Source organism: Sus scrofa, chromosome 6 (genome assembly GCF_000003025.6).
Source record: "Sus scrofa isolate TJ Tabasco breed Duroc chromosome 6, Sscrofa11.1, whole genome shotgun sequence".
NCBI lineage: Eukaryota > Metazoa > Chordata > Mammalia > Artiodactyla > Suidae > Sus > Sus scrofa.
This window is the reverse complement of record NC_010448.4, coordinates 49,975,817-49,999,628: the sequence shown is the minus strand read 5'-3', so window position 1 is coordinate 49,999,628 and position 23,812 is coordinate 49,975,817. Positions and strand designations below refer to the sequence as shown.

Here is a 23,812-nt window from a genome sequence, read left to right as displayed (position 1 = left end):
ACAGCAGGCACCCCAAACCCCAGCTGCCTCAGTCTTCCTTTCCAGTGACGAGGTGAAGGGCCTTGAACCAGCCTCTTCCCCCCACCCGAGCAGTCTCCTCTCGGGGGAATTGTGGTGGCCACAGGTGCAGGGAGCGGTTCCTCTCCACTTGTAGCCTGAAGCCTCCTGGCAGGGGCTCCCCGCAGCCTGACAGCCAGCGGCCCAGCAGTGGGGCCAGTGGAGCCCATCTCCGCAGGGCTGGGCAGGAAGTGGGGCGGGGTTTTGAGCTTGACCGAGGTGGGATCTGGTACCCCCGGACTGCTGCAACCCAGACAAACCAACTCACTGGGAGAAGATGCCTGGGGGTCGCCGAGCCCTCCAAACCCCACCTGCCACCATCTTTCTCCTCTTGATCTCCGCAGCTGCCCTGGGTACGTGGTTAAGAGCAGGTGCGGGGGTGGGAGTGGGGGAACTGGGAGGCAGCTGAGAGGGCACAGGCAGAGGGGGTGGGAGAGGAGCTGACAAGAGGAGGGCTGGAAAAGACCCCACAGAAACTGCATCTATCAGCTTAACTGTCCCCAGCAGGCCGACGGGAGGCTGAAGGGAGCTCAGTGAAGTTGAAGGGCATATTTCATGGAGGGAGGCGGGGGCCTGAGATACCTTTGCCACCCTTCATCCCCACAGATCAAAATAAGGAACTAAGGTTGCCTTTGACCCACTGAGCTCCAGAGCTGGGGGCAGGGAGGGACCGTGGGTAGTGCTCAGCTTCAGGAGGAAGAAAAAGCTTTCTCCTTCTCTGCCTTGAATCTCATCCCTTGTCTATGGAGCTGGGTGACCTTCCCCCTTCCCTTCCTGCGCAACGCCGCCAGCTGGGCAGGGCTGTGACCACCCTGTCACACCAAGAGAGGTGGCCAATCACCCCAAGTGACACTGGGACCTAGGACTGGAGTCCATGACCGTGACCCTGAGGTTGCTACCTCTGTCCCCACCTCTTCCTCCTTTCTGTCCTCCTCACCTCTCTCTTTCTCCCGATGAAGGAGGCAGAGCCAGCCATGTGGACTGGCCTGTGGGGGGAGGCTGAAAACTGGGGCTTCCCCAGCAGCCAGCCTGCGCCACCCCAGCTCCCTCCCACCAACCACCTAGCTGAGGCCCTCCCTAACCCCAGCTCAGCCCACCCACTGAACCACCCCTGGCCCCCAGCTTGACATGCGGGGGTGGGCCCAGGGTCACAGGGCAAGGCGGGCCGGCAAACAGGCAGGAAGAAACCCTTTTCCCGGGGTCAGGATTCACCCCCCTGAGCCACTCCTGCCACCCTCGGTCTCCACTGTCCCACTTGCAACATGGGACAATGAGAGAACCGACTTCTCAGGGTTCTGTGACAATTATATGAAATAAATAAATTGCCAAGTGTGGGCCCGAGCTGGGGCTGGGGCTGGGGTGAGAGAGGGAACCAGGAGGGCCCTCAGGAAGAGGCGATGGCCAAACCGATTCTGGAAGGAGCTGCCAGGCCAAGCGCACTTCTAGCACCAAGGCGACCAACTATCCAAGTGCCAGGGAGGGCAGTGGAGCTGAAGCAGAGAGCGGGTATGGAAAGGGCCGAAGGAGATGGCTCTGGAGTGATGAGCGGGGACGGGCCCCGGGGTCCGTCATGCACACAGTCCACACACACATACACAGCCGGGAGCACTACAGCTGCAGGGGCCAGGCTGGGCCTGTGTCAAGGTCCCTGACCATCTGCCTCTCCTCTCCGCAGGCCCTTGTTGCCAGGCCCTGTGGGTGGACTGGGGCCCGCCATCGGTGACGGTGAGTGTGGGGGACAAGGTCAGCCTCCCATGCAGACACAACAGCAACAGCACTAACATCACCTGGTGGCGCGTCCCTCAAGGCAACTCCACGTGGCCCCCGGTCATGGATCTCTCAGAACTGGGCCCCAAGGGCGAGCTGATCATCCAGCAAGTGAACAAGAGCCACAGGGGCATGTACAGGTGCGAAGTCAACGAGGGCCAGAGGATTCAGCGCTCCTGTGGGACCTACCTCCGCGTGCGAGGTGAGTGCCTGGGGGCTGGTTCCAAGGTCCCATCCCTCCACAGCTGGGGACACTGGCTTCCTCACCTGGGAAGGGGGATGGAGCCAGTGCCTGCATCAATCCTTACTGTCAGCATACATAGTGGCCAATTTTCTCACCTGCCAAGTGGGGGCGTCAGTGGTCTTGGCCTTTGAGGGGGGGCTGTGGCTGCTGGGCTGGGAGGCGCGTGGGGGTGGGCGGGAGGTGCCAGGGCTCTAAGCCGCACTCTGTCCTCACAGACCCCCTCCCCAGGCCCTTCCTGGACATGGGGGAGGGGACCAAGAACAACATCATCACAGCTGAGGGGATCATCCTGCTGATCTGTGCCGTGGTGCCTGGGACGCTGCTGCTGTTCAGGGTGAGCCACCTGGGGACCAGCTCCCCCCTGAGCCTCAGGCTCCCCACCAAAACTTGGCAGAATGAAAGCACCCACCTCACAAGGCCTGTGAGGGCTCAAGAATTTAATATAATGAGGGAGTTCCCATTGTGGCTCGGCAGGTTAAGAACCTGACTAGTATCCATGAGGATGCAGGTTTGATCCCTGGCCTCACTCAGTGTGTTAAAGGATCCAGCATTGCTGCAAGCTGTGGCATAGGTTGCAGATGTAGCTCAGATCTGGTGTTGCTGTGGCTGTGGCATCGGCCAGCAGCTGCAGCTCCAATTCAACCCCTAGCTCCAGGAACTTCCATGTGCCACCGGTGCTGCTCAAAAAAATGAAAAAAAAAAAAAAAAAGAATTTAATATAATGAAAGCATTTTCAATGGTGCTGGGCCTGGATGGGCATCCTTGTTCTGTCTTCCCTCAGGGTTGTCCCATGTCCACTCTCCCTTCCACCCAGCAGGGCTGTAGCCTCTAAGTGTAGCCAAGGCTGGGTGATGGGGGCTGGCGTCCTCCCGGAGTCTCTGACCTGCATCAGCCTCTCTTTAGGCCACAGGGCCTCTAGACCTATTTACTAACACTGCCGCTGTTATCCGTGAAGCATGGGCCAAAAGGACACTGGCTTGAACCTAGAGAGACCTGCTACCAATAGGATATGTGGCCCTGGGCATCTCCCTGACCCTCTCTGGTAAAGCACCTCCCCACCCTCATGAGGGTCTGAAAACATTCCCCTTCCCCGACTCACGGAGGCTCCCAATCCCCCCACAGAAACGATGGCAGAATGTGAAATTCGGGGCGGATGTCCAGGATGATTATGATGATGAAAATCTTTACGAGGTGAGTGGAAGGTGGGGGCAGGTGCAGGGCAGGTGCAGGTCTGTGGGGTGGGGGGTTTCATGGGGTTCCTCCCTGAGCCTGGCTGGGGGCAGGGACCTGCACATCAGGGCACTGAGCCCCGCCCTGCATTTCTCCCCCAGGGCCTGAACCTTGATGACTGCTCCATGTATGAGGATATCTCCCGGGGCCTCCAGGGCACCTACCAGGACGTGGGCAGCCTCCACATCGGAGACGTCCAGCTAGAGAAGCCGTGACCCCGCCTGACCCAGCCCGGCTGCCCTGCCAACTGGGCACCCAACCCACGTCTCACTCGCATCTTCCCTGGAACCAGCTCTTTTTTCACAGTCTTTTCTGGGTGTGTCCTGACAACTTCCCTCTTGGGAGTGTCCACTATTCTTCCCTCTGGACTGTCCTCATCCCCTCCGTCACTCAATCCTCCTCCTGCTGCCTCGCCCAGGCTCCCACCCCCACCCCTTCGCCCCCAGTGGGTAATGAGCCCTTAATCTCTGCCTCTAGGGGAGCTGATTGTAGCAGCCTCGTTAGTGTCACCTCCCCCATCCCTGCTCTGCCATGGCCACTTAGTGATAATAAATCCTTCCCAACTGCAGACAGTGGCAGGAGTCAAGGATCTCATGGGGACGCCCTCCTCCTTCTCTGGGACCCAGGAGTCCAAGGAAGGCCCCAGCCCCCTCCTTCCGCAGCCCCTGCCCACTCCCCATGCCTGCAAGCAGGTAGCCAGTCTTGGCTGCCCCCTGAAAGAAATAGGAAGTGTCTTGGGGAGGGGCCCATCCCAGGTGATGTGCCTGAGCAGAGGGGGACACAGGAAGTACCCAGGTAACCACATTAATTTAGGCAGAGCTAAGTCCCAAAGACACAGGGCACTGTATGGTGAGATTGGTACCAAATTCTGATCATGGCCACACCTGTTCTCTGGGTGTGAACTTGTAGAAGTGGGATGCGGAAAGTCTATGGCCCTAAATTGGGGGTGCTGGGGAGACCCAGAAGCGATGACACAAGAGGAACAGAGATACAGATTCTGAGCTAGAGGGGAGAGAGGAACTGAGACAGAAAGATAGTGATGGAGAGACAGAGCAAGTGAACTGAGAGACACTGAGGAGACCACACTCTGGCAGAGAGACAGCAGCAAGAGACAGAAAAAGTAGGGTCCATAGAAAAATGGACATGGAGAGGCTGACCCCTGAGACTCTAGGAAAGCAACAGGTGGGGAAATGACTGATGGTGATGCAGGAGATGGGGAGAGAAGGCTCCGAGTGAGAAAGGGACTAGACACAACCGGGAGAAGCAGGGGCCTTGGAGCAGGAAGGAAAAACCTCAACGCAGAAAGTGAGAGATGGAGACAGAGAGAGGGACACGGACAGAAACACACACAGAGGAACAAAAGAGAGGAAGACCGAGAGACACACAAAGACGGAAGGCAGGGGAGGCTGCTATGCGGGCGCACGGCCCCCAGGCCCTGCCAGTTACTGATGGTCGACGCAGATGGGAGAAACGTGGAGCCCGCACCCAGCGGACAGATAGACCGACAAAGCCGGGAGAGGCCGGGCGGGGTCGGGGCGGGGCGGGGCGGGTGCCCGCAGGTCCAGGGCCGATCTGGGGAAAGCAGGGGAGGGGCAGGCGGCCAGAAGGGGAAGGAAGCGGAGGTGCCGGGCGGGCGCGGGGCGCAGGCAGGAAGCGGGGAGGGGCGGCGGGGCGGGGGCCTCCGGAAAAACGCCCCAACTTCCTGCCCCGCCAGAGCCAGGAAGCGGGAGCTGGGACACCGGGCCCGGGATCGCCGAGCCCGACCTCGGGCGCCCCGCCGGTCACCTCCCCGCGCGGACACCAGGTACACCGGCCCTGGCCCCGCCCGGCCGCCCTCCCCGCTGCTGCCAGGGGAAGTGGGGAGGTGGAGGGAGGGGGCTGGGCGCTGCCGGCAGTGGAGGGCCTCCTCCCAGCCCCGCTAAGCCAGCAGCCGCCCCTCCCTAGGCCTCAGTTTTCCCATCTGTCAAAGGGGACAAAGAGAGGAGAATTAACACTTGCCAAGTCCGGGTAGGTGGGGTGAGGGCTGAGACTCTGGGGTTAAGGACCGCCAACTGTTCGGCGGAGGACGGATGACCACTCCCATTGCACGGGTAGGGAAACTGAGGCCTAGGAAGTAAAACCGACTCATCCCAGGGCACATACATCGTGAGACCGAATGGAGTTGGGATTCGAATTCGCAGGTGCTTTCCGCTAAGCGCCGTCCTCCAAACCCGCATGCTTTAGAGCCACCGAAAAAGAAAAACGGCAATAACAGCCATAGGCCACTGTGAAGCTGAAAGTTGCAGAGTGCGTTTAAAAGCGGTTTTTTGGTTGTTGTTGTGGGGGGGGGTATAAAGACCTTTTTCTGGTCTTTAATTATACCCTGGGAGATGGGTTGTAGGGTACAGAACTGGAGATCTTTCCCCATTGTACAGATGGGAAGACTGAGGCCTGGGGAGAGTTAATTTCTTTTTCCGCGTTCCACTGCATGTCAGATGCTCCAACCCAGGATTTTCGCCTTGCAGCCCCGGCGGAAAGTGTGCAGGGTGGAGGGGTGGAGGGCAGTGCGGGAAGAATTAATGTACGAGCGTGGGGAATTCAAAGGATCCCAAGTTAGGGTGGCAAGATAGGGCGGGGACTCCAGTTCGGGGGCTAAGGTCCAGGACAACTCAGAGAGCTCGGATGGAGCGCGATCCGGGCACTGGAAGGATCCTTACCTCTAGCCTGGGGGCGGGGGGTGGGGTGGGGGTGGGGCCCAGGAGAGTGACGGGGGCAGTCGAGATATGGAAACGCCAGCCCTCCAAGACGGGCCAGAGCGGCCCTATCTGGCCAGCGTAGCTCAGTGGAGAGCTAGAGCGGCCGGCAAGGAGGAGTAGAGTCTCCTGGGCAGGAACCTGGTAGGAATCGGGCTAGAGCGGCTGGCGGGAGGAGTGGAGCCGGAAGCAAAGGTGGCCTGTGGGGCGGCTAGAGCGACTCGGAGCCCGGGGTGGGGGAACCCGGAGCCGGCGCGCGGAGGTTTCGGTTCTGGCTGCTGCAGTGCTTCTCCTCCGACCCGGAGCAGGTGAGGGACGCGGCCCCCGGCGGGCATCAGCCCCTGACTCTGCACGTCCGCCCCAGCATCCCTGACGGTGCACATTGCCACGTCCCCTGTAGGTTTTGGGGTCCGTGTACACGCGCCACGTCCTGCATATGATTTGGGGCTCGTGGAGACCCCCCTACAACCCCTCCAGGTTCCTGCTAGCCCCCCATGGAGATCCGGCTCCTTACAGACGTGGGGTTTTCATAAATCAGTTGCATCCGCTAGAATCCGGGGCCCGGATCCTGGATCTCCAGGACCACCACACTCCGCTACAGGGTTCTAGTCCCCTTTTAAATCTCCAAAGGTCCCATAAACTGGCTACTTCCCCTATGGAATCAAGCTCCTGTGTGATCTGAGGATCCTTGTAGACCTACCATGTGTCAGTAGAATCTGGGGCCTTATACATTTCAAGGACTCACCTTGACTACTCTGTATTTTAGGTTGTTTAAGGCTCCCAGACGTTCTTGGAGACCAGAGTCACCCATTCAGTATCTTCTAGACTCTGAGCCCTGCCTAGAATCCAGGCACCCATGTAACCCCTCACACGTGCCTTCTTTGCTTTAGGACCCCCCCAACAGCCCCATGCATACCGCACCCCCCTCCACAGGATACCAGGCCTTGTCACTTGCTTGCAGATCCATCCCCTTCAACCTAGAATTCCCTAACCTTTGCGGAATATCCTGATGCCCCATCTTCTAAGCAGCCAGTCCCTCCCCCTAGTCCTCTCTGAGCACCAAGTCTCTGTGGAGCCGCCAAGTCCAATTTGCACCCCTGCCCAGGCCACAGTGCCCACATCCCCCTGACTCCCAGACGCCACAGGGAGACCTCTCTGTCTCAGCTTTGGTTCAGATTGCAGTTTCCTAAGGTTGGGGTGGAGAGTTCCCATGCTCTGAGGCAGCTCATTCTGGGAGTTAAATGCCAGACTCCTGCATCTGAATCCTGGCCCTGCCTCTTATGATATGTGCCCTCGTTTCCTCCTCTGTAAAATGAGGATAATATTAATAAGACCGACTTCATGGGGTCATTGAGAGGAGTAAGTTAATACCGGCATGTGAGTAATGCTATGCCTGGCATGTACTGAATGGCACTTAGTGCACGTTAAGTGTTAGCCGTTCTTTCATATCGTTGTGATGAGGAGTAAAGAAGAGTATATGTATCAGGTTCTTGATCCAGGGCCTGCCTGGCACCTAAGCATTTGCTCAGATAATGTGTGTCTTTCCCTTTGCCCATGTGGAACCTCCAGTCTCTGTCAAACTTTTCCACCCCAAGTGGGATGAACATGGATCCTCCATGTCCATAGTCATGTTTTCCAGTCCAGAAGTTGCAGCTGGTGGCCTGGTGAAGGTTTTCCATCTCGGATGGGAATGATAATAGCGTGGGGCGCATGTGGTTATGAGGGTTCAGCGAGTTCCTCTGTGGGAAGCACTTAGAGCAGTGCCTAGTACACTAAGTGCTCTGTAAGTTCAGCTCTCGCAATAAATAATTACTCTTATTTTTCTGCCTTGGTTTGCATGTTTATTTATGTGAACATTTAACAGGGCTCAAATCTTGAATTACCCAAGCCTGGTTGTTGGACAGATACACTTTATGGAAAAGAATAAAAGTGAAGCCTGCTTGGGTGAACCCATAGGATGGTGTTTGGACACCTCAGAAAGCATCATTGTTTCATGATCAGAATCAGAATCCCAGCTGCCCTTTGTTGAGTGCTAGGGAGGAGGGCTGCGGAAGAGGGAGAAGGGTGCGTCTCAGGCGACTAGGGTTATAAAAGCTTTGGGCTGTGGGGAGAGCCCCCCACTGGTCCACCCCACCCCTGTTTCCACAGCTCCTTCCCACCTGATACAGGCTCGAGTGGCATTAGTCAGACTAATTAAGGACAAAGAAGATGTCGGTGGGAAGATGCAGGGAGAAGTGGAGACTCTAAGGGAGACAAGATGGGAGAGACAGCGAGAGATGGGAGAGAGAGAGAGAGAGGAGAGACGGCACGTGAGACAGCGACTTGGACAGGTGCGGGGATGGTGGCTGCAGGAACTGGACGTGGGGAGACAGGGACAGGGAGCAGAGGAGCTGGGGTGAGGGGGAGAGACTGGGCGGGGAGAGGGAAGGGAGGCAGAGATGGCGGGGAAAGTGAGACAGGTCAAAAGAAGGGACCAAGAAAAAGAAACAGGGAGAAAAAAAGCAAGGGCATGAGGCAGATCCGAGAGAGAGACAGCCAGGGAGAGCTGGCTGGGGGAAAGCGAGCCGACAGACAGACAGACTGGACAGGTGGACGCAGGGCGAGGGAGACAGACGCACCTTGAGGACGAGCTGTCTGAGGACCATCCCCGTATTTCTTGGGACTGGAAACCAGACAGATGCCAGGTCCCTGAGGGAAAGGAGTGGGTTTGGGGGCCGCTTGGTCTCCGAGGGAGGAGGGTTCAGTTTTGTTTTCTTATGTGGAGAGCGTGGGGGGTGGGGGATTTGCCATGGTGATTTCCTGTCACAGGAAGTGGGGCTGGTGGGTTCAGAGGCAACATCCTGCCCCAAGCCTGTGGCAGGTCAGAGGAGAGCCCCCCACACCCCAGTTATCTCCCAGCTCCCCTTTAATCTTCCCAACTCTGCTTGCCTCCAGGCCCTGCCTTCCCAGGACCCAGCCCCCACCCACTCCTCCCTAAGACCCAAGAGTCTGAGCCCCGAACCCCTTCCTCGTCCAGGGACCCAAAAGGGCAGGCTCTCGTGGCCACAGCTCTCTCAAGGGCCCAGGCTCCTGGCCCCTAGCTCCCCCCACACTGCAAGGCCACAAGGCTCCCAGTCCTTGGGCTCCCCGCCCTGGCTGGCCTCTGAAGGGCTCTTTGTCGCCACACAGAGGCCCCATTGAGCTATGGAGCCAGGGTGTGGGGGGGTGCTGTTTACTCACCTTCGCACCTGGGCCAGGAATCTGTGAGTAACCGCCCTGCCCTTCACTGCCTCCTTCCAGCCCTCTAACCGCAGCCCCTCCTCTTCCCCCAGCCCTGCAGAGCCCATGGAGGCAGAAGACGTCGCCCGAGGGGCGGTGAGTGGAGAGAGCCAAGGGGTGAGGGGGCTGGGGGGCTGGTGGGGGAGTGCTGTGGGCTGAAGCCATCCCTCCCCTTCCGCAGGCCCCGGGGCCCCCCCGACCCGGTCTGGTGCCTGTCAGCATCATCGGGGCGGAGGATGAGGATTTCGAGAATGAGCTCAAGACGGTGGGTGAGAGGGAGGTGGGGTGGAAAAGCTTCTGTCCCAGGCTCCCTGAGGCCCCGTCGTCAGTGTCCCTTCCTGCCTCAGGTCCTGTTCTCCATCCTCAGATGCTGTCACTCTGCCCCCTGTCACTGCCCGTCTCTTTCTTTAATCTTCCTGGCACCTGCCTCCTCAGCCCCCTGCCCCATCCTCAATGCCCGCCATTACAGCGCAGACTCTTGCCCTGTTTATTCTAACTCCAGTTTTTAATCACTGCCCCACCCCCCAGGACCACACAGGTACCCGTTCCACCGCTCCTGATTTCTGTCCTCACCTTGATCACACTGTCTCATCCATTTGCCCCAACCCCTGACTGGCAGCATCACAGGAAGGGCACCATCAGCTCCCCTATCTCCCAGCTCTGACCCTTCGGGATGTGCCAGGAAAGAGGGAGGGTCAAGCCCCAAGCCCCTCCTCTGGTCCCACTGTCTCACTCCCATCCCCACCGCCCCCAGAACCCAGAGGAGCAAAGCAACCAGTTCCAGAGCCTGGAGCAGGTGAAGCAGCGGCCAGCCCACCTCATGGCCCTCCTGCAGTATGTGGCCATGCAGTTCGAGCCAGGACCCCTGGTGAGGGTGGGGCTGGGGAGGGGCGGGGCGGGGACAGGCACAGTGTCCAGTGAGTGAGACCAGTGAGGATGAGCGGGGAGGGTCTGCAAAACACATCCAGAGCACACAGCTTAAGGGCCAGGAAGGCCGCTGTGTGCTCTGGACACGGTTGCAGGTGCCCCGTGTACTGAGCAGTGGGCGAGGGCCAGGAGAGTACTCTCGGCAGGGTCACGCAGAGCCATGGAGAATCCAGCAGCCTGGCAGAAGCCATGCCCCCCACCCCGACCCCCTTCCCTTTCTATGGCAGCATCACCCATCAGTGACAGCACCCTTTTCCACAGACTCTGGAAATCAAATTCTCTGCAGGTGCCACCAGTCAGTCCTCAGACTGGTGGTTGGGAGAAAGCCGTTAGCCTTCTCGGGTCTAGGCAGCACAGCAGACTCTGGCCCAGAGACAGGAAAACCACTACCAGCAGCCCACGAGGCAGGGGCAACGTTATCGATGATTCAGAAATCTCCTGCATCAGGCAGAAAGTATTGAGGGGGTGTGGATGCAGAGCCTTGCCATCCGGGAAACACCTGCAGAGTCTAGAGAACCCAGCAGGTGATTTAGGGAGGAAGAAGCCACAGGGCTGGCTGGAGGGGGCTCTGTGGACCAGGGTCCCATCCTAGGAAGACCCAGTGAAGCCCAACACAGGCCAGGAGCTGGGCTTAGCCCAGGACACTGTGCTGTACTGGAAATGCCTGGCAGATCCCTCTAGAAAACAAGGAGACTGGTGGAAGGGGCGGAGGGTAGCTGCCTGAGGGATGCAGAGAGGAGGGTGATACTGGAGCTTTGGCAATGGGCAAGAGAACAGGAAATTGCCTTTTCTCTAGAAAACTGGCTGCCATCTCCCCAGGTGCATGGAGGCTGTGGCCCTCTGGGCAGGCGGGTTCCTCTCCCAAGCCTGAGGGTTTCTAGAACTCAAGCTCCTGGAATTTAGCCCGGGGATTGTGTTAACTGCTGAGTCCCTTTCCAGGTGTGGAACCGAGGTCTGGCAAGGGCCAGGGGATTGGCTGAGGTGGCCTGCCCAGATAGCCCTCGGCATTTTGAGATTTGTCCTTATGCTGCTCCCTCACCTCCTTGGTGGGCGTCGCCCGGGAGATAGTTGTCCCCTGGGCTGCTTCCTGTTGGCCTCTGATGGAGTTGTGCCTTGTGGGGGGTGGCGAGGGGGCAGACCTAGATAACTGGGGCAAGTCCTTAGCACACTGAGACCTTGTCCGTTACCTGCCAGGGGGGCCTGCAGGAGCCAGGACAGGTTAGAGGCCCCACAGCATTGCCAGTGTCACCCAGCACAGGGCTGCCACCAAGGCTACATTGGGGAATGCTTGATGAATGAATGAGTGAGCGAGCCCCACTTGTCTTCCTGTTTTTGCAAAGTCCCACTGTGTACTGAGCCCTGTCTGGACCCTGGACTACAAAAGAAGCAGAACCTCCCCCTGACACACACACACACTCAAGTAGATCACACTATTGCCAGCAATGGAGGGTAGTAGAGACTGGCCACCTGAAATCCAATCTCAATTTCCACTTACTAGCTGTTTTCTCATCTGTAAACTGGGATAACAACTGTCCCCCTGATTGAGCAGGTGTTTGGACAGCATCAGGTGCACCCCTAGCCCTCTTAGTGTAGCTGCTGGTGGTGGCGGCAGTAGCCGCCAAGAGGAGACTAGAGAACCCCTGTACCAGAGAAAATTAACCAAGCGCTGGAGTGGCCCCGGGAGGCTATGCAGGGGGCAGGCAAGGGCCTGGTGTGGGGAGGGTAGATGTCAGGGTGCACATCCCAGGGGAGTTGGGTCCCCAGGCTCCCCGAGGGAGGGGCAGTGAGGTTCCGTGGGGTGGGCAGGGGGTTGGGTCACACTCTGTCTCCGCCAGCTCTGCTGCCTGCACGCGGACATGCTGGGCTCACTGGGCCCCAAGGAGGCCAAGAAGGCCTTCATCGACTTCTACCACAGCTTCCTGGACAAGACCGCGGTGAGAGACTCATTGGAGGGGCCCCAGCCCCTGCTCCCCTTCGCCTTGAACAGCCACCTTCCTCCTCCCAACCTCCGCCCCACTGAGGGCAGCGTGACCCTCCCTCCACTGCTCCCTCCTCAGAGCATCTTTCCCACCCGGTACCTGGGCTGCCACCCCCTTCGTCCCGTCACTGCCCCCTAACTCTCCTCTCTCCTGAGCAGGTTCTGCGGGTGCAGGTCCCTCCCACCGTGGCCTTTGAACTTGGTAAGGAGAAGAGGGGACGCTGGGATGCAGGAGAGGTCCCCAGGAGCCCCAGGGCGGGAGGGCGGCCACACTCTCATGCTCCCTGGACAGCAGAGATTCCTTCTTTCCTTTCCTATGGCCACGGCTGCCCGTGGAAGCAAAGCTCTCAGAGTCCAAGGGCAAGAGGGGAGCGGGGGCCCAGGGAACTGGCCCCAGCCCTGGCCCCTGTCTCTGCAGACCGCACCCGGCCTGAACTCATCTCGGAGGACATCCAGCGGCAGTTTGTGCAGGAGGTGGTGCAGAGGCAGCAGGCCCTCGTCAGCCGGCAGCTGGAGGACTTTCGCTCCAAGAAGCTCATGGGCATGACACCCTGGGAGCAGGAGCTGACCCAGCTAGGGGCCTGGGTTGGACGGGACCGCGCCAGCTTTGAGGCCCGGGAGCGGCACCTGGCCGAGCGGCAGCTGACCCACCTGGAGGAGATGCAGTGAGTGGGGGGCCAACGCCTCTGTGGCCCTGGGGGACGCGCTCTGCCACCCTGTTCTGTCCATTTCGGGGCTCCTCTGCAGCTTCAGGGTGCATTTCCCAGCATTTGGTTTCTTCCTCTGATTTGTGGGTCCCAGCCCTAGTGTTTTAGTCCATCTGGTTTCGCATCTTCCCTTCCCAGCTTGGGGTCCCTGTTAGTTTCCCAGGCTTGTCCATGAGCTTGCGTTCATGGGGTTTGGGTCGGTCCTGTCCTTGCAGCTCCCATCAGCCCAGATGAGAGTCTCTCCTCCCGTGACTGTCCTTCCCAGCTGCTTCAGCAGCCCTGTCCGCCTCTCCTCACTCCCTGTCTCTGCTTTGAAGGGAAGGGCAACCCGGACATTTGTGCTGGGTGATGAAGGAGCCCAGGCTTAGCGGATTTGTCACCAACTTCTTTCTTCTTCTTACAGACACACCATCTCTCCCGATGAGGAAAAGAGGTGATGGAAGCAGAGAGGCTGGCGGGCCGTTTGGTTTCCTGGGCCAGAGGGAGGAGGGGCTGGGGGCCTGGGCGTTCTGGCTCCATCCTCTAGAGCCAGCTCTCTCCCCTGGGCTCAGACACTCAGCAGAAGGTGGTTGTGGGGCTGGGGTGGGAATCGAGCAGAAGGAAAGCCGTGGGGGCAGCAGGTGCCTGCGTCCATCCCCTCCCCACAGTGCCGCGGTGGTCAACGCCATCAGCCTGTACATGCGCCACCTCGGGGTGCGGACCAAGAGCGGGGACAAGAAGTCGGGGAGAAATTTCTTCCGGAAAAAGGTGCATCCCTGATATCCCACACCTGGTTCTTTCCTCCCCAGAGACCCCCCCCCGGGGAGCCTTGTGACTGCGCCTGCCCCTGGGGTCTGATTCCTCTTCGCGAGTGTCACGGAAATGCCCGGCCCTCCCGCCCCCGCTTTCCACAGGTGATAGGGAACCGGCGGTCCGATGAGCCAACCAAGGCCAAGAAAGGACTGAGCAGCTTCCTGGATGCCGCCCGCTGGAACCGGACAGAGCCCCAGGGTAAGGTGCCCCGCCTCGGCCCCACCTCGACTTCCCCACGCAGGCCCCACCTCACAGTCCTGTCTCTCATTTCAGCTCCAGATTTTCGACACCTCAAAGTCGAGACTGACGGTAATGATCCCGAAGCTAGAGCATCCATCCTGGGGACCTGATGGGAGGGAGGGGGCATCTCCTGTGTCTGTGGGAGGGGCTGGGGGTGGGACTCCTGGGTCTGAGGGCGGAGGATGGGACTCCGGGTTGTTGGGGAGGACGGGGCAGAGCCAGCAGCTTAGATACCTGGGCCATCGGGGATTCAAGTCACTGGACTCTCATGCTCCCCTCAACGCCTCCCCAGCTGAGAAGCCAGTCCTTACAGAACGGAAGGGAGGTCTAGGGGTGCCCTCTCGGGACCGGAATATCGGAGCCCCTGGGCAGGACACCCCCGGAGTTTCTCCGCACCCTCTGCCTGGGGACAGCCCTGACCGGGAACCAGGTAAGAGTTTCTTGGGCCCCCCAGCAAAACGGCCCCTTGGTTTTCTCCATTGTCCTTCCTTGCTCCTCGTCACCAGTGTTACTAAAAACCACTCCCTTCCCTTAGTTTACTACCCTTTCCACGGCTTTCCTCCAAGGCTCTGACCTCTGTTCTGGTGACCTGCTTCCCCACCTCCTTGGACTACATTTCCCATCAGCCCCCACAGCTTCGCTTCCCAGAACCCTCCCTGAGTTCAGTGCCAATCAGCCCCCTTAGATGCTGAGCCCAACCTCCCCATGAGCTTCACGTGTGGCCCTCAGCCCACTAGATCTCAGACAGCTGCTTGGCCAGGCCTGGGTTTGATTTCTGGTTCGGCCCTCGTGTTAGATCTTGGGAATCACTCTCCTCTCTGAGCCTCAGTCTCCTCCTCTAAATGGGGTGCGTTCTCTTTCCGCAAGTCCTAATTGAAGGTCGGGAGAATGAATGGATGTGGAGGCATCTGGTCTCCTCCTCACGTGGGCAGTTGGCACCCTGGTTTTGCAGCATCTTCACCCACCAGGCCCCAGACACCGCAGCTGTGTTCTCAGAGGTCATTCTGTCCGTCCATCCCTCACTGGAGGACGGAACAGCCACTCAGTGTCAGCCAACTGGACGGCTTTAGCCCCTGACCTGGATTCCACAGCAGAGGAACTGAGGCCTGGAGCCTGGGAGGCCACAGGGGCCTTCCAGCCGGCCTTGCTCTCCCCGTCTGCCCCCGCAGGTGTTGATGCCCTCCCTGAACTGGGGGACCCACCCCCACAGGGCCCAGTCAGCCTGGAGCCCCCAGTGGCTGCGGAGAGCACCGAGGAGGGTGCTGACACGGAGAGGTACCCAGGGCTGGATGCAGGGGAGGGGCCTGGCGCAGGACCCAGCTTTTTACTCGGTGCAGGGAGGGTAGAGTTGGGTTGTGCTGCCATTTGCACCTGCCTCTCCCCAAGCCAAGCATCTCCACTCTGCTCTGCTGCTCCTGCTTTCCGTCTTCTCCCTTTTCCTTCCACTCTGTCTTTCCTCACTTCCCATTTCCTCCTTCTTCCTCCCTTTTTCCTTCCCTTCTTGCTCTCCTCTCCCCCTCTCTCTTTTTTCCCTTTTCCTTCCCCCCTCCTCTGCCTTCCCCCCTCTGTTCCTCCTCCCCCCCCCCGCACTTTTCCCTCCCTTCCTCCTTCTCTTTTAAGCCTCCAGCCCAGCCGCCTTGCTCCTGCCTCCCAATGCCCCTTCCCTCAATCCCCCAGTCCTCTGTGCTCCATGCCCCGGGGGCCCTGTCCTCCTTACAGTTGGGGGGCAGGCTCTGCCCCCTGCCTGTCCTTGTGCCGCTGCTTTGGGGACCCTTTGGTGGGTGGGGGAGGTGAGTTGGGTTCCATTTGGGTCCACCTCTGACCCTGTGCCCCTCTCTCCCCAGAAGGTGGAAGAGGTGGGTGCCTGGGCCCTGGGTGAGGGGAGGGCTAGCCCCTCCCCCATTTCTCCCAGCCCCTCTCCCCATGGGCCACTCCCTCCCCTTCACCCCTGCAAGGGGTGGGTGGGGACATCACCCTCTCAGCCGAAGAGCTAAGTATTGAAATCCTCCTTCCCTCCCTTAATTCCTGGCCCTGTCCCCATCCCCCTGACTCCGGGAAGGGAGGGTCAGTCCTGTGCCCCAGACTGGGTTTCCCTCCCCCTTCCCACTGATTTTAGCATTCCCCCCCCCAACCACCCCCCACTTCCCCCACAGTTATATTGGTCCTTCTGACTCTGTCCTCTCTTCTGTTGCATGTTTGATCTCTGTCCTGGTCTCCCCGATCCCTGCTCTGGTCCCTGTCCTGGTCTCTCTCCTTCTCTGTCTTGGCCGTCCCCTGTCTGTCCCTGTCCTGGTCTCTCCCCCCATCTCTGTCCCTGTCCTGGTCTCTCCCCGTCTCTGTCCTTGTCTTTGTCTCTCCCTGTCTTTGTCTTGGTCTTTGCCTGACTCTGTCCTTGGCCTTGGGGTCCAGGCTGTCGGGGCGTCTGGGGCGCTCAGAGAGTCTGCGGGTGAGTGACCGCCGCCGGCCTTCCCGGGGCAGCCTCGGGGCTAAGGGCCGGGGTGGGGGCCGCTCCCGAAGCGACGTGGACATGGACCCCAGCTCTGCCACGGCCGTGCTTGGCCCTGCCCGACGAGCCACGTACGTCACTCTTCCCCCCATCCACTGAGGCAGCCTGGAGAGGCAGGGAGGATGGGGTGGGGGGTCGTTGCCAGAAGCACCGAGAACTGGGTAGCGAGCAGATGCTGAGGTCACTGAAGGCCTACAGTGGTCACAGGAGAGGGGTAAGAGGCTGTGCTCTGGAGACCTGGGAGCTGGTCTGCAGTTCAGGCCGCCCTGAGGGATGGGGTTGGAGTCCAAGGCTCCTCCCTGGGACACCCCGAGCAGGGGCCCTAACAAGGCCTCTCTGTCCCACAGCCCCGAGCCTGGAGATGAGGGGGAGCCGGGCCGATCGGGACTAGAGCTGGAACCAGAGGAACCGCCCGGCTGGCGGGAGCTCGTGCCCCTGGGCACACTGCACAGCCTGCCCAAGAGCCAGGTGAAGCGGCAGGAGGTCATCAGTGGTGAGTGCCCCACCCCGCACCCCGCTGCAGCCAAGGATGCCACCCAGCTCTGGCTAAGACAGACAGACGCAGGGAAGTGTCCCTCTCAGTGTTACCGAGCCAGGCAAAGCATGAAGGCAGCCTGTTCCCAACAGAGGGCCGTTTGGTTGGGGAATTTTAGAACAGGCCGTGGAACGGGAACGCAGCTGTGGAAGTGACATTTCCAAAGAATTTTTGGTAGCGCAGGACAGTGCTGATGTTAAGGGCCAGAAAGGGTCTCTAAACTTGCATTTCTAGTGTAAGCCTTTGTTTCCTCGTTTGGGAAACGTGGGCAGATAGTTTCTATCTCAAAAGACTGTCATGAAGGTTAGGATGAGATGAACTGTGTGAAACTGGCAGCACAGACGTGGACACGGCGTCACCTGGAACATGACTGCTGTTATTACTGTAATCTTAGACGCCTGGGGGAGAAAAAGACTCCCACCAGCACAAGTTTGGGAAGATAATCAGTGTATTAGCAGTCTCTTCTGGACAGAGAGAGGATGGGAGTAGTGTTTTTTTTTTTTTTTTAAGGGCTTCAACCGCATGGCATGTGGAAGTTCCCAGGCTAGGAGTCCACTCGGAGCTGTAGCTGCCAGCCTACACCACAGCCACAGCAACGCAGGATCTGAGCCCAGTCTGCCACCACAGCTTACGGTAACACCAGATCCTTTAACCCATTGAGCCAGGCCAGGGATCAAACCCAAATCCTCATAGGTACTAGTTGGGTTCATTACTACAACGAGAACACAAAGGGAGCCATAACAGGAACTCCTGGGCATAGCATTTTTGTCTTCTTTGCTCTGATTTCAAATTGTGTGTGAAGAGGAGGGTCTGGCAAAGGTAGAGTACTCTTAGAAGCGCATTTGGAGGTTAATTTACAGATTACTTAACTACACTCTTGTGTGGTCAAGGATAAAATTAAGAAAGGTTTTCATTCAGAATTTTTAGGGGAGGAGATGAATGCTTTGGGGCTCATAGATCCTTCTGAGGATGTGATCAAAACATAAGCAATGCTATCTAATAGAACTTTCTTGAATAATGGTAACATGTAATATCAGTACTTTTCAACTGGATAGCCACCAGCCATAGAATGGCTGTTGAGCACCTGAGATGTAGTGAGTACAACTGAGAACTGAATTTTGCATCATTGTTTGTTTCTTCTTTCTTTTTTTTTTTTTTTTTTTTTTTTTTTTTTTTGTGGCTGCACCTGTGGCATATGGAGGTTCCTAGGCCAGAGATCAAACCCGCACCACAGCAACAACCTGAGCTGCCACAAGGACAATGCCAGATCCTCAGCTCACTGCGCCACAAGGGAACTCCCTGCATTGTTGCTTTTTTTTTTTTTTTTTATGCTTTTTAGGGGTGCAGCTGCAGCATATGGAAGTTCCCAGACTAGGGGTCGAATAGGAACTGCAGCTGCTGGCCGCAGCCACAGTAACATGGGATCTGCAACCTACACCACAGCTCGTGGTAACCCCAGATCCTCAACCCACCGAGCGAGGCCAGGGATCGAACCCTCATCATCATGGATGCTAGTCAGGTTCTCAACCTAAGCCACAATGGGAACTCCTGTTGCATTTTAATTAAGTGAAACTTGAAGAGCCGTGCGTGGCTGGTGGCTACCACATTGGACAGCATAGCAATTTCTCTCACCAGAAAAATACAGATACATAACACACAAAATCATGCATTTAGTCTCCGGGGACTTCTGGGGCCCCTGGTTCCGAGGCCATCAACCTCCGTGTAGAGGGAACCAGTGTGTCAGAAGCCGAGCCTGAGAAACTTGCCGGACGGTTAGACATGAAACACAGCTGCAGGCAGTGAGGAGGCCACCTGATCCTGGTTTGCCTGGGACTATTCCAGTCTTAGGACTGAAAATCCCTGTCCTGGGAAACCCATGATGTGTGGGGCAAACTGGGACCGTCAGCCACCCCGGCGGGCTGCCCCAGCCGAAATGGAAAGGCAGTGAGTCGAATTCTCAGTGGCTATTTCAGGGGCAAGAGACTCCACCCAGAGAGCAGCCCCCCCATCCTGTCCCATCTTCCTCATCCCCCAGCCTGCCTCTCAGAGCGTGCCCCCTAGTGTGCCCGCTCCCCAACCATGCCTCCTGCCCGGTGGCCCCGCAGAGCTACTGGTGACGGAGGCGGCCCACGTGCGCATGCTCCGGGTGCTGCATGACCTCTTCTACCAGCCCATGGCGGAGGGGGGCTTCTTTCTCCTGGAGGAACTGCAGAACATCTTCCCCAGCCTGGAAGAGCTCATCGAGGTGCATTGTGAGTGCAGGGCTGCAGCCCTCCTTCATAGCCCTCACGCCCACCCTGGGGCCCATTGTGGTCTCCCCAAGCGCCTACCCTGGGCAGCCTGTTCTAGCCCTGTTCTAGCACTCCACCCCAGAACCCCAGAGCTCACATTCAGGGGCCCGTCCTTGTCGTCAAAAACCACAAGGCAGGGGGCGTTGGGAAGGGGGGAGACAGGCACACCAGCCCCAGGGATCAGACACCCCCCCCCCCAGCTCCCAGCCAGCTCTGCATACAATCTCACAGGCCCCGACAGAGCACCTGCTTTCTTGTCCGCTCCCCACAGCCCTGTTCCTGGATCGCCTGATGAAGCGGAGGCAGGACAGTGGCTACCTCATTGAGGAGATTGGAGATGTGCTGTTGGCCCAGGTGAGGGCGCCCCCTGCCCTGGAATCCAGGCCCCGGGAGGCCAGGTCTCAAGCCTTCGCCACTTAGAGACCCGGGGTCTGGGTCCCTAGCTCTGTCCTCCTGTCTAGGCTGCCATCCCCATGTGAAGCCCTGCTCCCCCCAATCCCACCTGAGACACCCTCCCTGGCCTGAATCTTGCTGTAGTTTGATGGTCCCGAGGGCTCCTGGTTCCAGAAAATCTCCTCCCGCTTCTGCAGCCGCCAGTCGTTTGCCTTAGAGCAGCTCAAAGCCAAACAGCGCAAGGAGCCTCGGTTCTGTGCCTTTGTTCAGGTGAGGCAGGGATGGGGCCCCTGGGTCCCCGGGGAAGGGGCCGGCGTCCCGATCCCCCAGGCCGGGTGAAGCATGGGCTGCCTCGGCACTGCCGTCCCTGCAGGAGGCCGAGAGCCAGCCGCGGTGCCGCCGCCTGCAGCTGAAGGACATGATCCCCACGGAGATGCAGCGTCTGACCAAGTACCCACTGCTTCTGCAGAGCATCGGGCAGAACACAGGTAGCAGCAGGCCCCACTCCGCCAGGCCCTGTGCTCTCCTGTCTCTAACTGTGGCCGCAGGACCAGGAGCTTCCAGGGTTGGGATTCACCAGGGCTGGTCTCCCCCTTGCCTGCAGAAGAGCCGGCGGAGCGAGAAAAAGTGGAGCAGGCGGCGGAGTGCTGCCGGGAAATTCTGCACCATGTCAACCAGGCCGTGCGTGACATGGAGGACCTGCTGGTGAGCCTGCACGAGGCCCTGGGCCCAGGGCAGTGGGGTGTAGGTGTGCAGGGGTCGGCTGGTCCCCTCAGGACCACTATGGGTTGGCTCCAGCCCTTGGCTTGTCCCTGTAACACTCACTTCCCTACCCCAGCGGCTCAAGGACTATCAGAGGCGGCTGGATTTGTCCCACCTGAAGCAGAGCAGCGACCCCATGCTGAGCGAGTTCAAGGTGCCACTCCCACCTGCCCTCCCCTCCTCTCTCTTCTCCTCCACCTGCCCTGAAGGCAAGAGGGGCCTCTCAGCTCCAACCGCCTTCCTCATTCCCAGCTGGCCAGCCTCTCCTGACCCCGTGGTTGTCCCCACCCTCCCCTGGCTGCCCTGTCCCTTGCTGACTGTCACCCCTCCCTTCCTCCAGAACCTGGACATCACCAAAAAGAAGCTTGTCCATGAGGGCCCCCTGACGTGGCGGGTGACGAAGGACAAAGCTGTGGGTGAGCACCAGGGTGGCGAGCTGGGGCCCCGGGGGTGGGGGGGTGGGGGTGTCCGGTGGGAGTGCTGAGCACAGGCTTTGCTCCCCCCGCAGAGGTCCACGTGCTGCTGCTGGACGACCTGCTATTGCTGCTCCAGCGCCAGGACGATCGGCTGCTGCTCAAGTCACACAGCCGGACACTGACACCCACGCCCGACGGCAAGACCATGCTGCGGCCAGTGCTGCGGCTCACCTCTGCCATGACCCGTGAGGTGGCCACCGGTGAGGCCCGGGGTGGGGAAGGGGCGGCCCAGCAGCCCAAGGCGGAGGCCATGAGAGGGAGGCCCTGGGCTGGGCACGGCCGGGACTCCAGGCCAGGTTGTAGATTTTATTAAGTGAGATGGGAAACTGCCCCAGGTTTTTGCGGAGGAGCAGCTAGTTCCGACTGGTGTTTTGAAAAGACGGTCCTGGCTACCCCTTGGGAATTGTGAAGAGCAGAGGAGGGAGCTGGGGGCCTAGGGAGGGGCCATGGTGGTGGGAGTAGTTTGGGGGTCTGGTAGAGCCTGATTAGGTGAGGGAGAGCCCCAGAGGGGGACACATGAGGGGTGCATTGAGCCCTGAATGTGCTACCGTCTCTAGCCCAAGCTCAGGGAAGGCACACGATGCCATGACCCTGGCTCTGAGCCCAGCCTCTCCCTCCCTCTGCAGATCACAAAGCCTTCTATGTGATTTTTACCTGGGACCAGGAGGCCCACATATACGAGCTGGTGGCACAGACCGTGTCAGAGCGGAAAAAGTGAGGGGGTCTGGGTTCTAAGTGGGGGGGGGGGCGCAGGCCCCTGGGGATGGGGAGGGCCAGGCACGGGGTCCGGCGCTCTGACTGCCCAGGGGCTGGCCTGTCTCCCCAGCTGGTGTACCCTCATCACTGAAACCGCAGGATCCCTGAAGGTCCCTGCCCCCACCTCCCGCCCCAAACACCGGCCCAGCCCCAGCAGGTGAGGGGGGCCAGGGAGGGAACTGGAGGGCTGAGGACAGCTTCCTGTGTGTCCCCAGAACCCGAGCTCCAGCCCAGTCTCTGTGTGCCCGTGTGTGTGTGCCCGTGTGTGTAGGTGTGTGCACATGCACACCAACCCCACTACAGCCCATGTGTCTCCTTTCCAGGCCTCTCTGTCTCCCCATCTCCCAGCCTCAATCTCTGTTTCTGTCTTGGGACCTCCCTGACTCCCCAGCTCCAGTTCTGTCTCCCTGCCCCTGCTGACCCTGGGGCCAGGGCCGTGGGGTCACCCGGCACTTGCTTCCCCCAGCAGCCGTGAACCCCTGCTCAGCAGCTCTGAGAATGGCAACGGCGGCCGAGAGATGCCCCCAGCTGACGGTGAGCCTAGAGGGGTGCCAGGTGGGGTTGCGGTGTCCACGGGCGGCCTGGCGGGATCTGAGTGCCCCCTGCTCCCCCACCTAGGCCGGATGGAGAGGATCTTCACTGCCCTCCTGCCCTTCTGCAGACCAGGCCCTGAGGGCCAGCTTGCCGCCAAGGCCCTTCAGAAAGGTAAGGCAGCCCCAGCCCTCCAGGGCCGCCACCAGCCCACACGGTGCCTCCGACCTGCCCCTAGGCCCTTATGTGCCTAAGGCCCTTATGTGCCCAAATGCACCCAAGCCACTGCGGCCTCTGCCAAGACCCATCTTCATCCTCAGTGTCCTCCCGCCCCGCCCAGCCCTAACCCCAGCCTCACCTCTGCGCCTGTCATGTCCTCCAGCCCCTCCCGCTGGTCTGCCTCATGGAAGCTCACTCACTCCTGCCCATCACTTCCCACAGCGGACTCCCCCAGCGTGCCCCAGCCTGGCCTCTAACTCTGTCCTTTTACCCTTGTCCAGTGCTGTCCCTGAAGCAGCTCCTGTTTCCCCTGGAGGAAGACAGCAGGACGGGGCCTCCCCTCGAAGGGGATGGGGTCCCAGGAGGCAGCCCCCTTAGCCCAGCACAGATTCAGGAAATTCGGGAGGAGCTACTCAACCTGGAGGAGACCATTAAACATCTGGAGGTGATGGCCCCGGGGTGGTGGGGGAAGAAGGGGCTGACGCAGTGGGGGGACCCTTCTCATTGATGACCCCCCCCAACCCAGGAGGTGGAGGAGGAGTTTTGCCGCCTGAGACTCCTCCTGTCTCAGCTCGGGGAGAACACTGTCCCCCAGCCTGGCTGTACCTGAGGCCCCTGCCCCAGGCAGGTGAGTGGTGGTGGGGGTGGGACCCAGGCACCGCCCAGAGAAGGGGCACCAGAGTGGGCACCTCAGGCGCTCGCCTCTCCTCACCCCACGCAGTTCCCTCCTCGCCTTTGTCTTTCCGGCTGTCTCACTCTGTGCCCCGTCTCCGTCTCCGTCTCCGTCTCCATCTCCATCTCCGTTAGTTTCTGTCTCTCTGGCTCCTTTGTGCTCTTCCCCCCTCTTCCTCCCCGTCTGGGTCTCTGTCTCCATCTCTCACCCCATCTCGCCATCTCCTTTCTTCTCCTTCATCCATGCCCTCCTCGCCCCCCAGGCCTTTCGCAAGGAGAGAGCGTGAGGGCTGCCCACCACTGCACAGCTGCCACAGCATCTCCGACCCCAAGGGCCTGAGGAGGGGGGACCCAGCTGCCGGGGCCGCGCCTGGGGGGGCATGGCTGAGATCGCTGCCCCCCACCTCCCACCGGCCTCCCCTCCCTCCTGCTTGGGGGACTCAGGGCTTTGTTCCGGGGGACACCACCTGGCCCCATCCCTGGGCCATCTCAGTATTGCCTGGGGGGCCCACCCCTCCATCCCCACCCCCAAGTGCCTTTGCTCTGTTTTTATACCTGGAATTGGAGGTTTATTTTTTAATATATATTATCTAAGGAGAGGTCTGTGTTGGTGAGGGTGGGGCAGGGCCCTGGACCGGCACCCGGAACCCTCCATGACGGCCATTGCTGCCAAGATCGGTCCCACCTCGTCTCTGCCTTTTGCTCTTCTCCAAGCAATCATTCACTCGTGCCTGTGTTT

General features: G+C 59.6%; 2 protein-coding genes and 1 long non-coding RNA gene across 24 annotated transcripts; 2 read left to right on the top strand and 1 right to left on the bottom strand.

Annotated features, from left to right (window-relative positions):
- Positions 335-3,513, top strand: CD79A (CD79a molecule). The gene is made up of 5 exons (NM_001135962.1): positions 335-410; positions 1,733-2,026; positions 2,284-2,402; positions 3,191-3,259; positions 3,400-3,513. The coding sequence occupies exons 1-5, from the start codon at positions 335-337 to the stop codon at positions 3,511-3,513; spliced, it is 672 nt and encodes a 223-aa protein (NP_001129434.1).
- Positions 4,187-23,672, top strand: ARHGEF1 (Rho guanine nucleotide exchange factor 1). Of its 21 annotated transcripts, none has more exons than XM_021094451.1 (32): positions 4,992-5,102; positions 8,179-8,360; positions 9,342-9,384; positions 9,470-9,553; positions 10,043-10,156; positions 12,051-12,149; positions 12,353-12,395; positions 12,612-12,858; positions 13,304-13,333; positions 13,548-13,647; positions 13,794-13,890; positions 13,966-14,001; positions 14,225-14,362; positions 15,102-15,207; positions 15,777-15,788; positions 16,342-16,509; positions 16,786-16,931; positions 19,079-19,225; positions 19,536-19,618; positions 19,802-19,927; positions 20,031-20,145; positions 20,262-20,362; positions 20,496-20,573; positions 20,760-20,835; positions 20,928-21,095; positions 21,522-21,609; positions 21,722-21,808; positions 22,121-22,185; positions 22,270-22,356; positions 22,683-22,846; positions 22,928-23,029; positions 23,337-23,672. In XM_021094451.1, the coding sequence occupies exons 3-31, from the start codon at positions 9,355-9,357 to the stop codon at positions 23,009-23,011; spliced, it is 2,919 nt and encodes a 972-aa protein (XP_020950110.1). In that variant the 5' UTR covers positions 4,992-5,102; positions 8,179-8,360; positions 9,342-9,354; the 3' UTR covers positions 23,012-23,029; positions 23,337-23,672. The 21 variants fall into 21 exon arrangements, 20 of the variants coding, with proteins under 20 accessions (XP_020950100.1, XP_020950102.1, XP_020950101.1 ...); XM_021094447.1 differs by having other exon boundaries at positions 22,118-22,185; XM_021094455.1 differs by having other exon boundaries at positions 5,011-5,102; positions 8,199-8,360.
- On the bottom strand, positions 7,849-9,306 carry LOC110260993. Of its 2 annotated transcripts, XR_002344668.1 has the most exons (3): positions 9,250-9,306; positions 8,649-8,718; positions 7,849-8,075 (listed from the first exon to the last, which is right to left on the bottom strand). It is a non-coding gene; the product is annotated as an uncharacterized LOC110260993 (long non-coding RNA). The 2 variants fall into 2 exon arrangements; XR_002344667.1 differs by lacking the exon at positions 9,250-9,306 and having other exon boundaries at positions 8,649-8,767.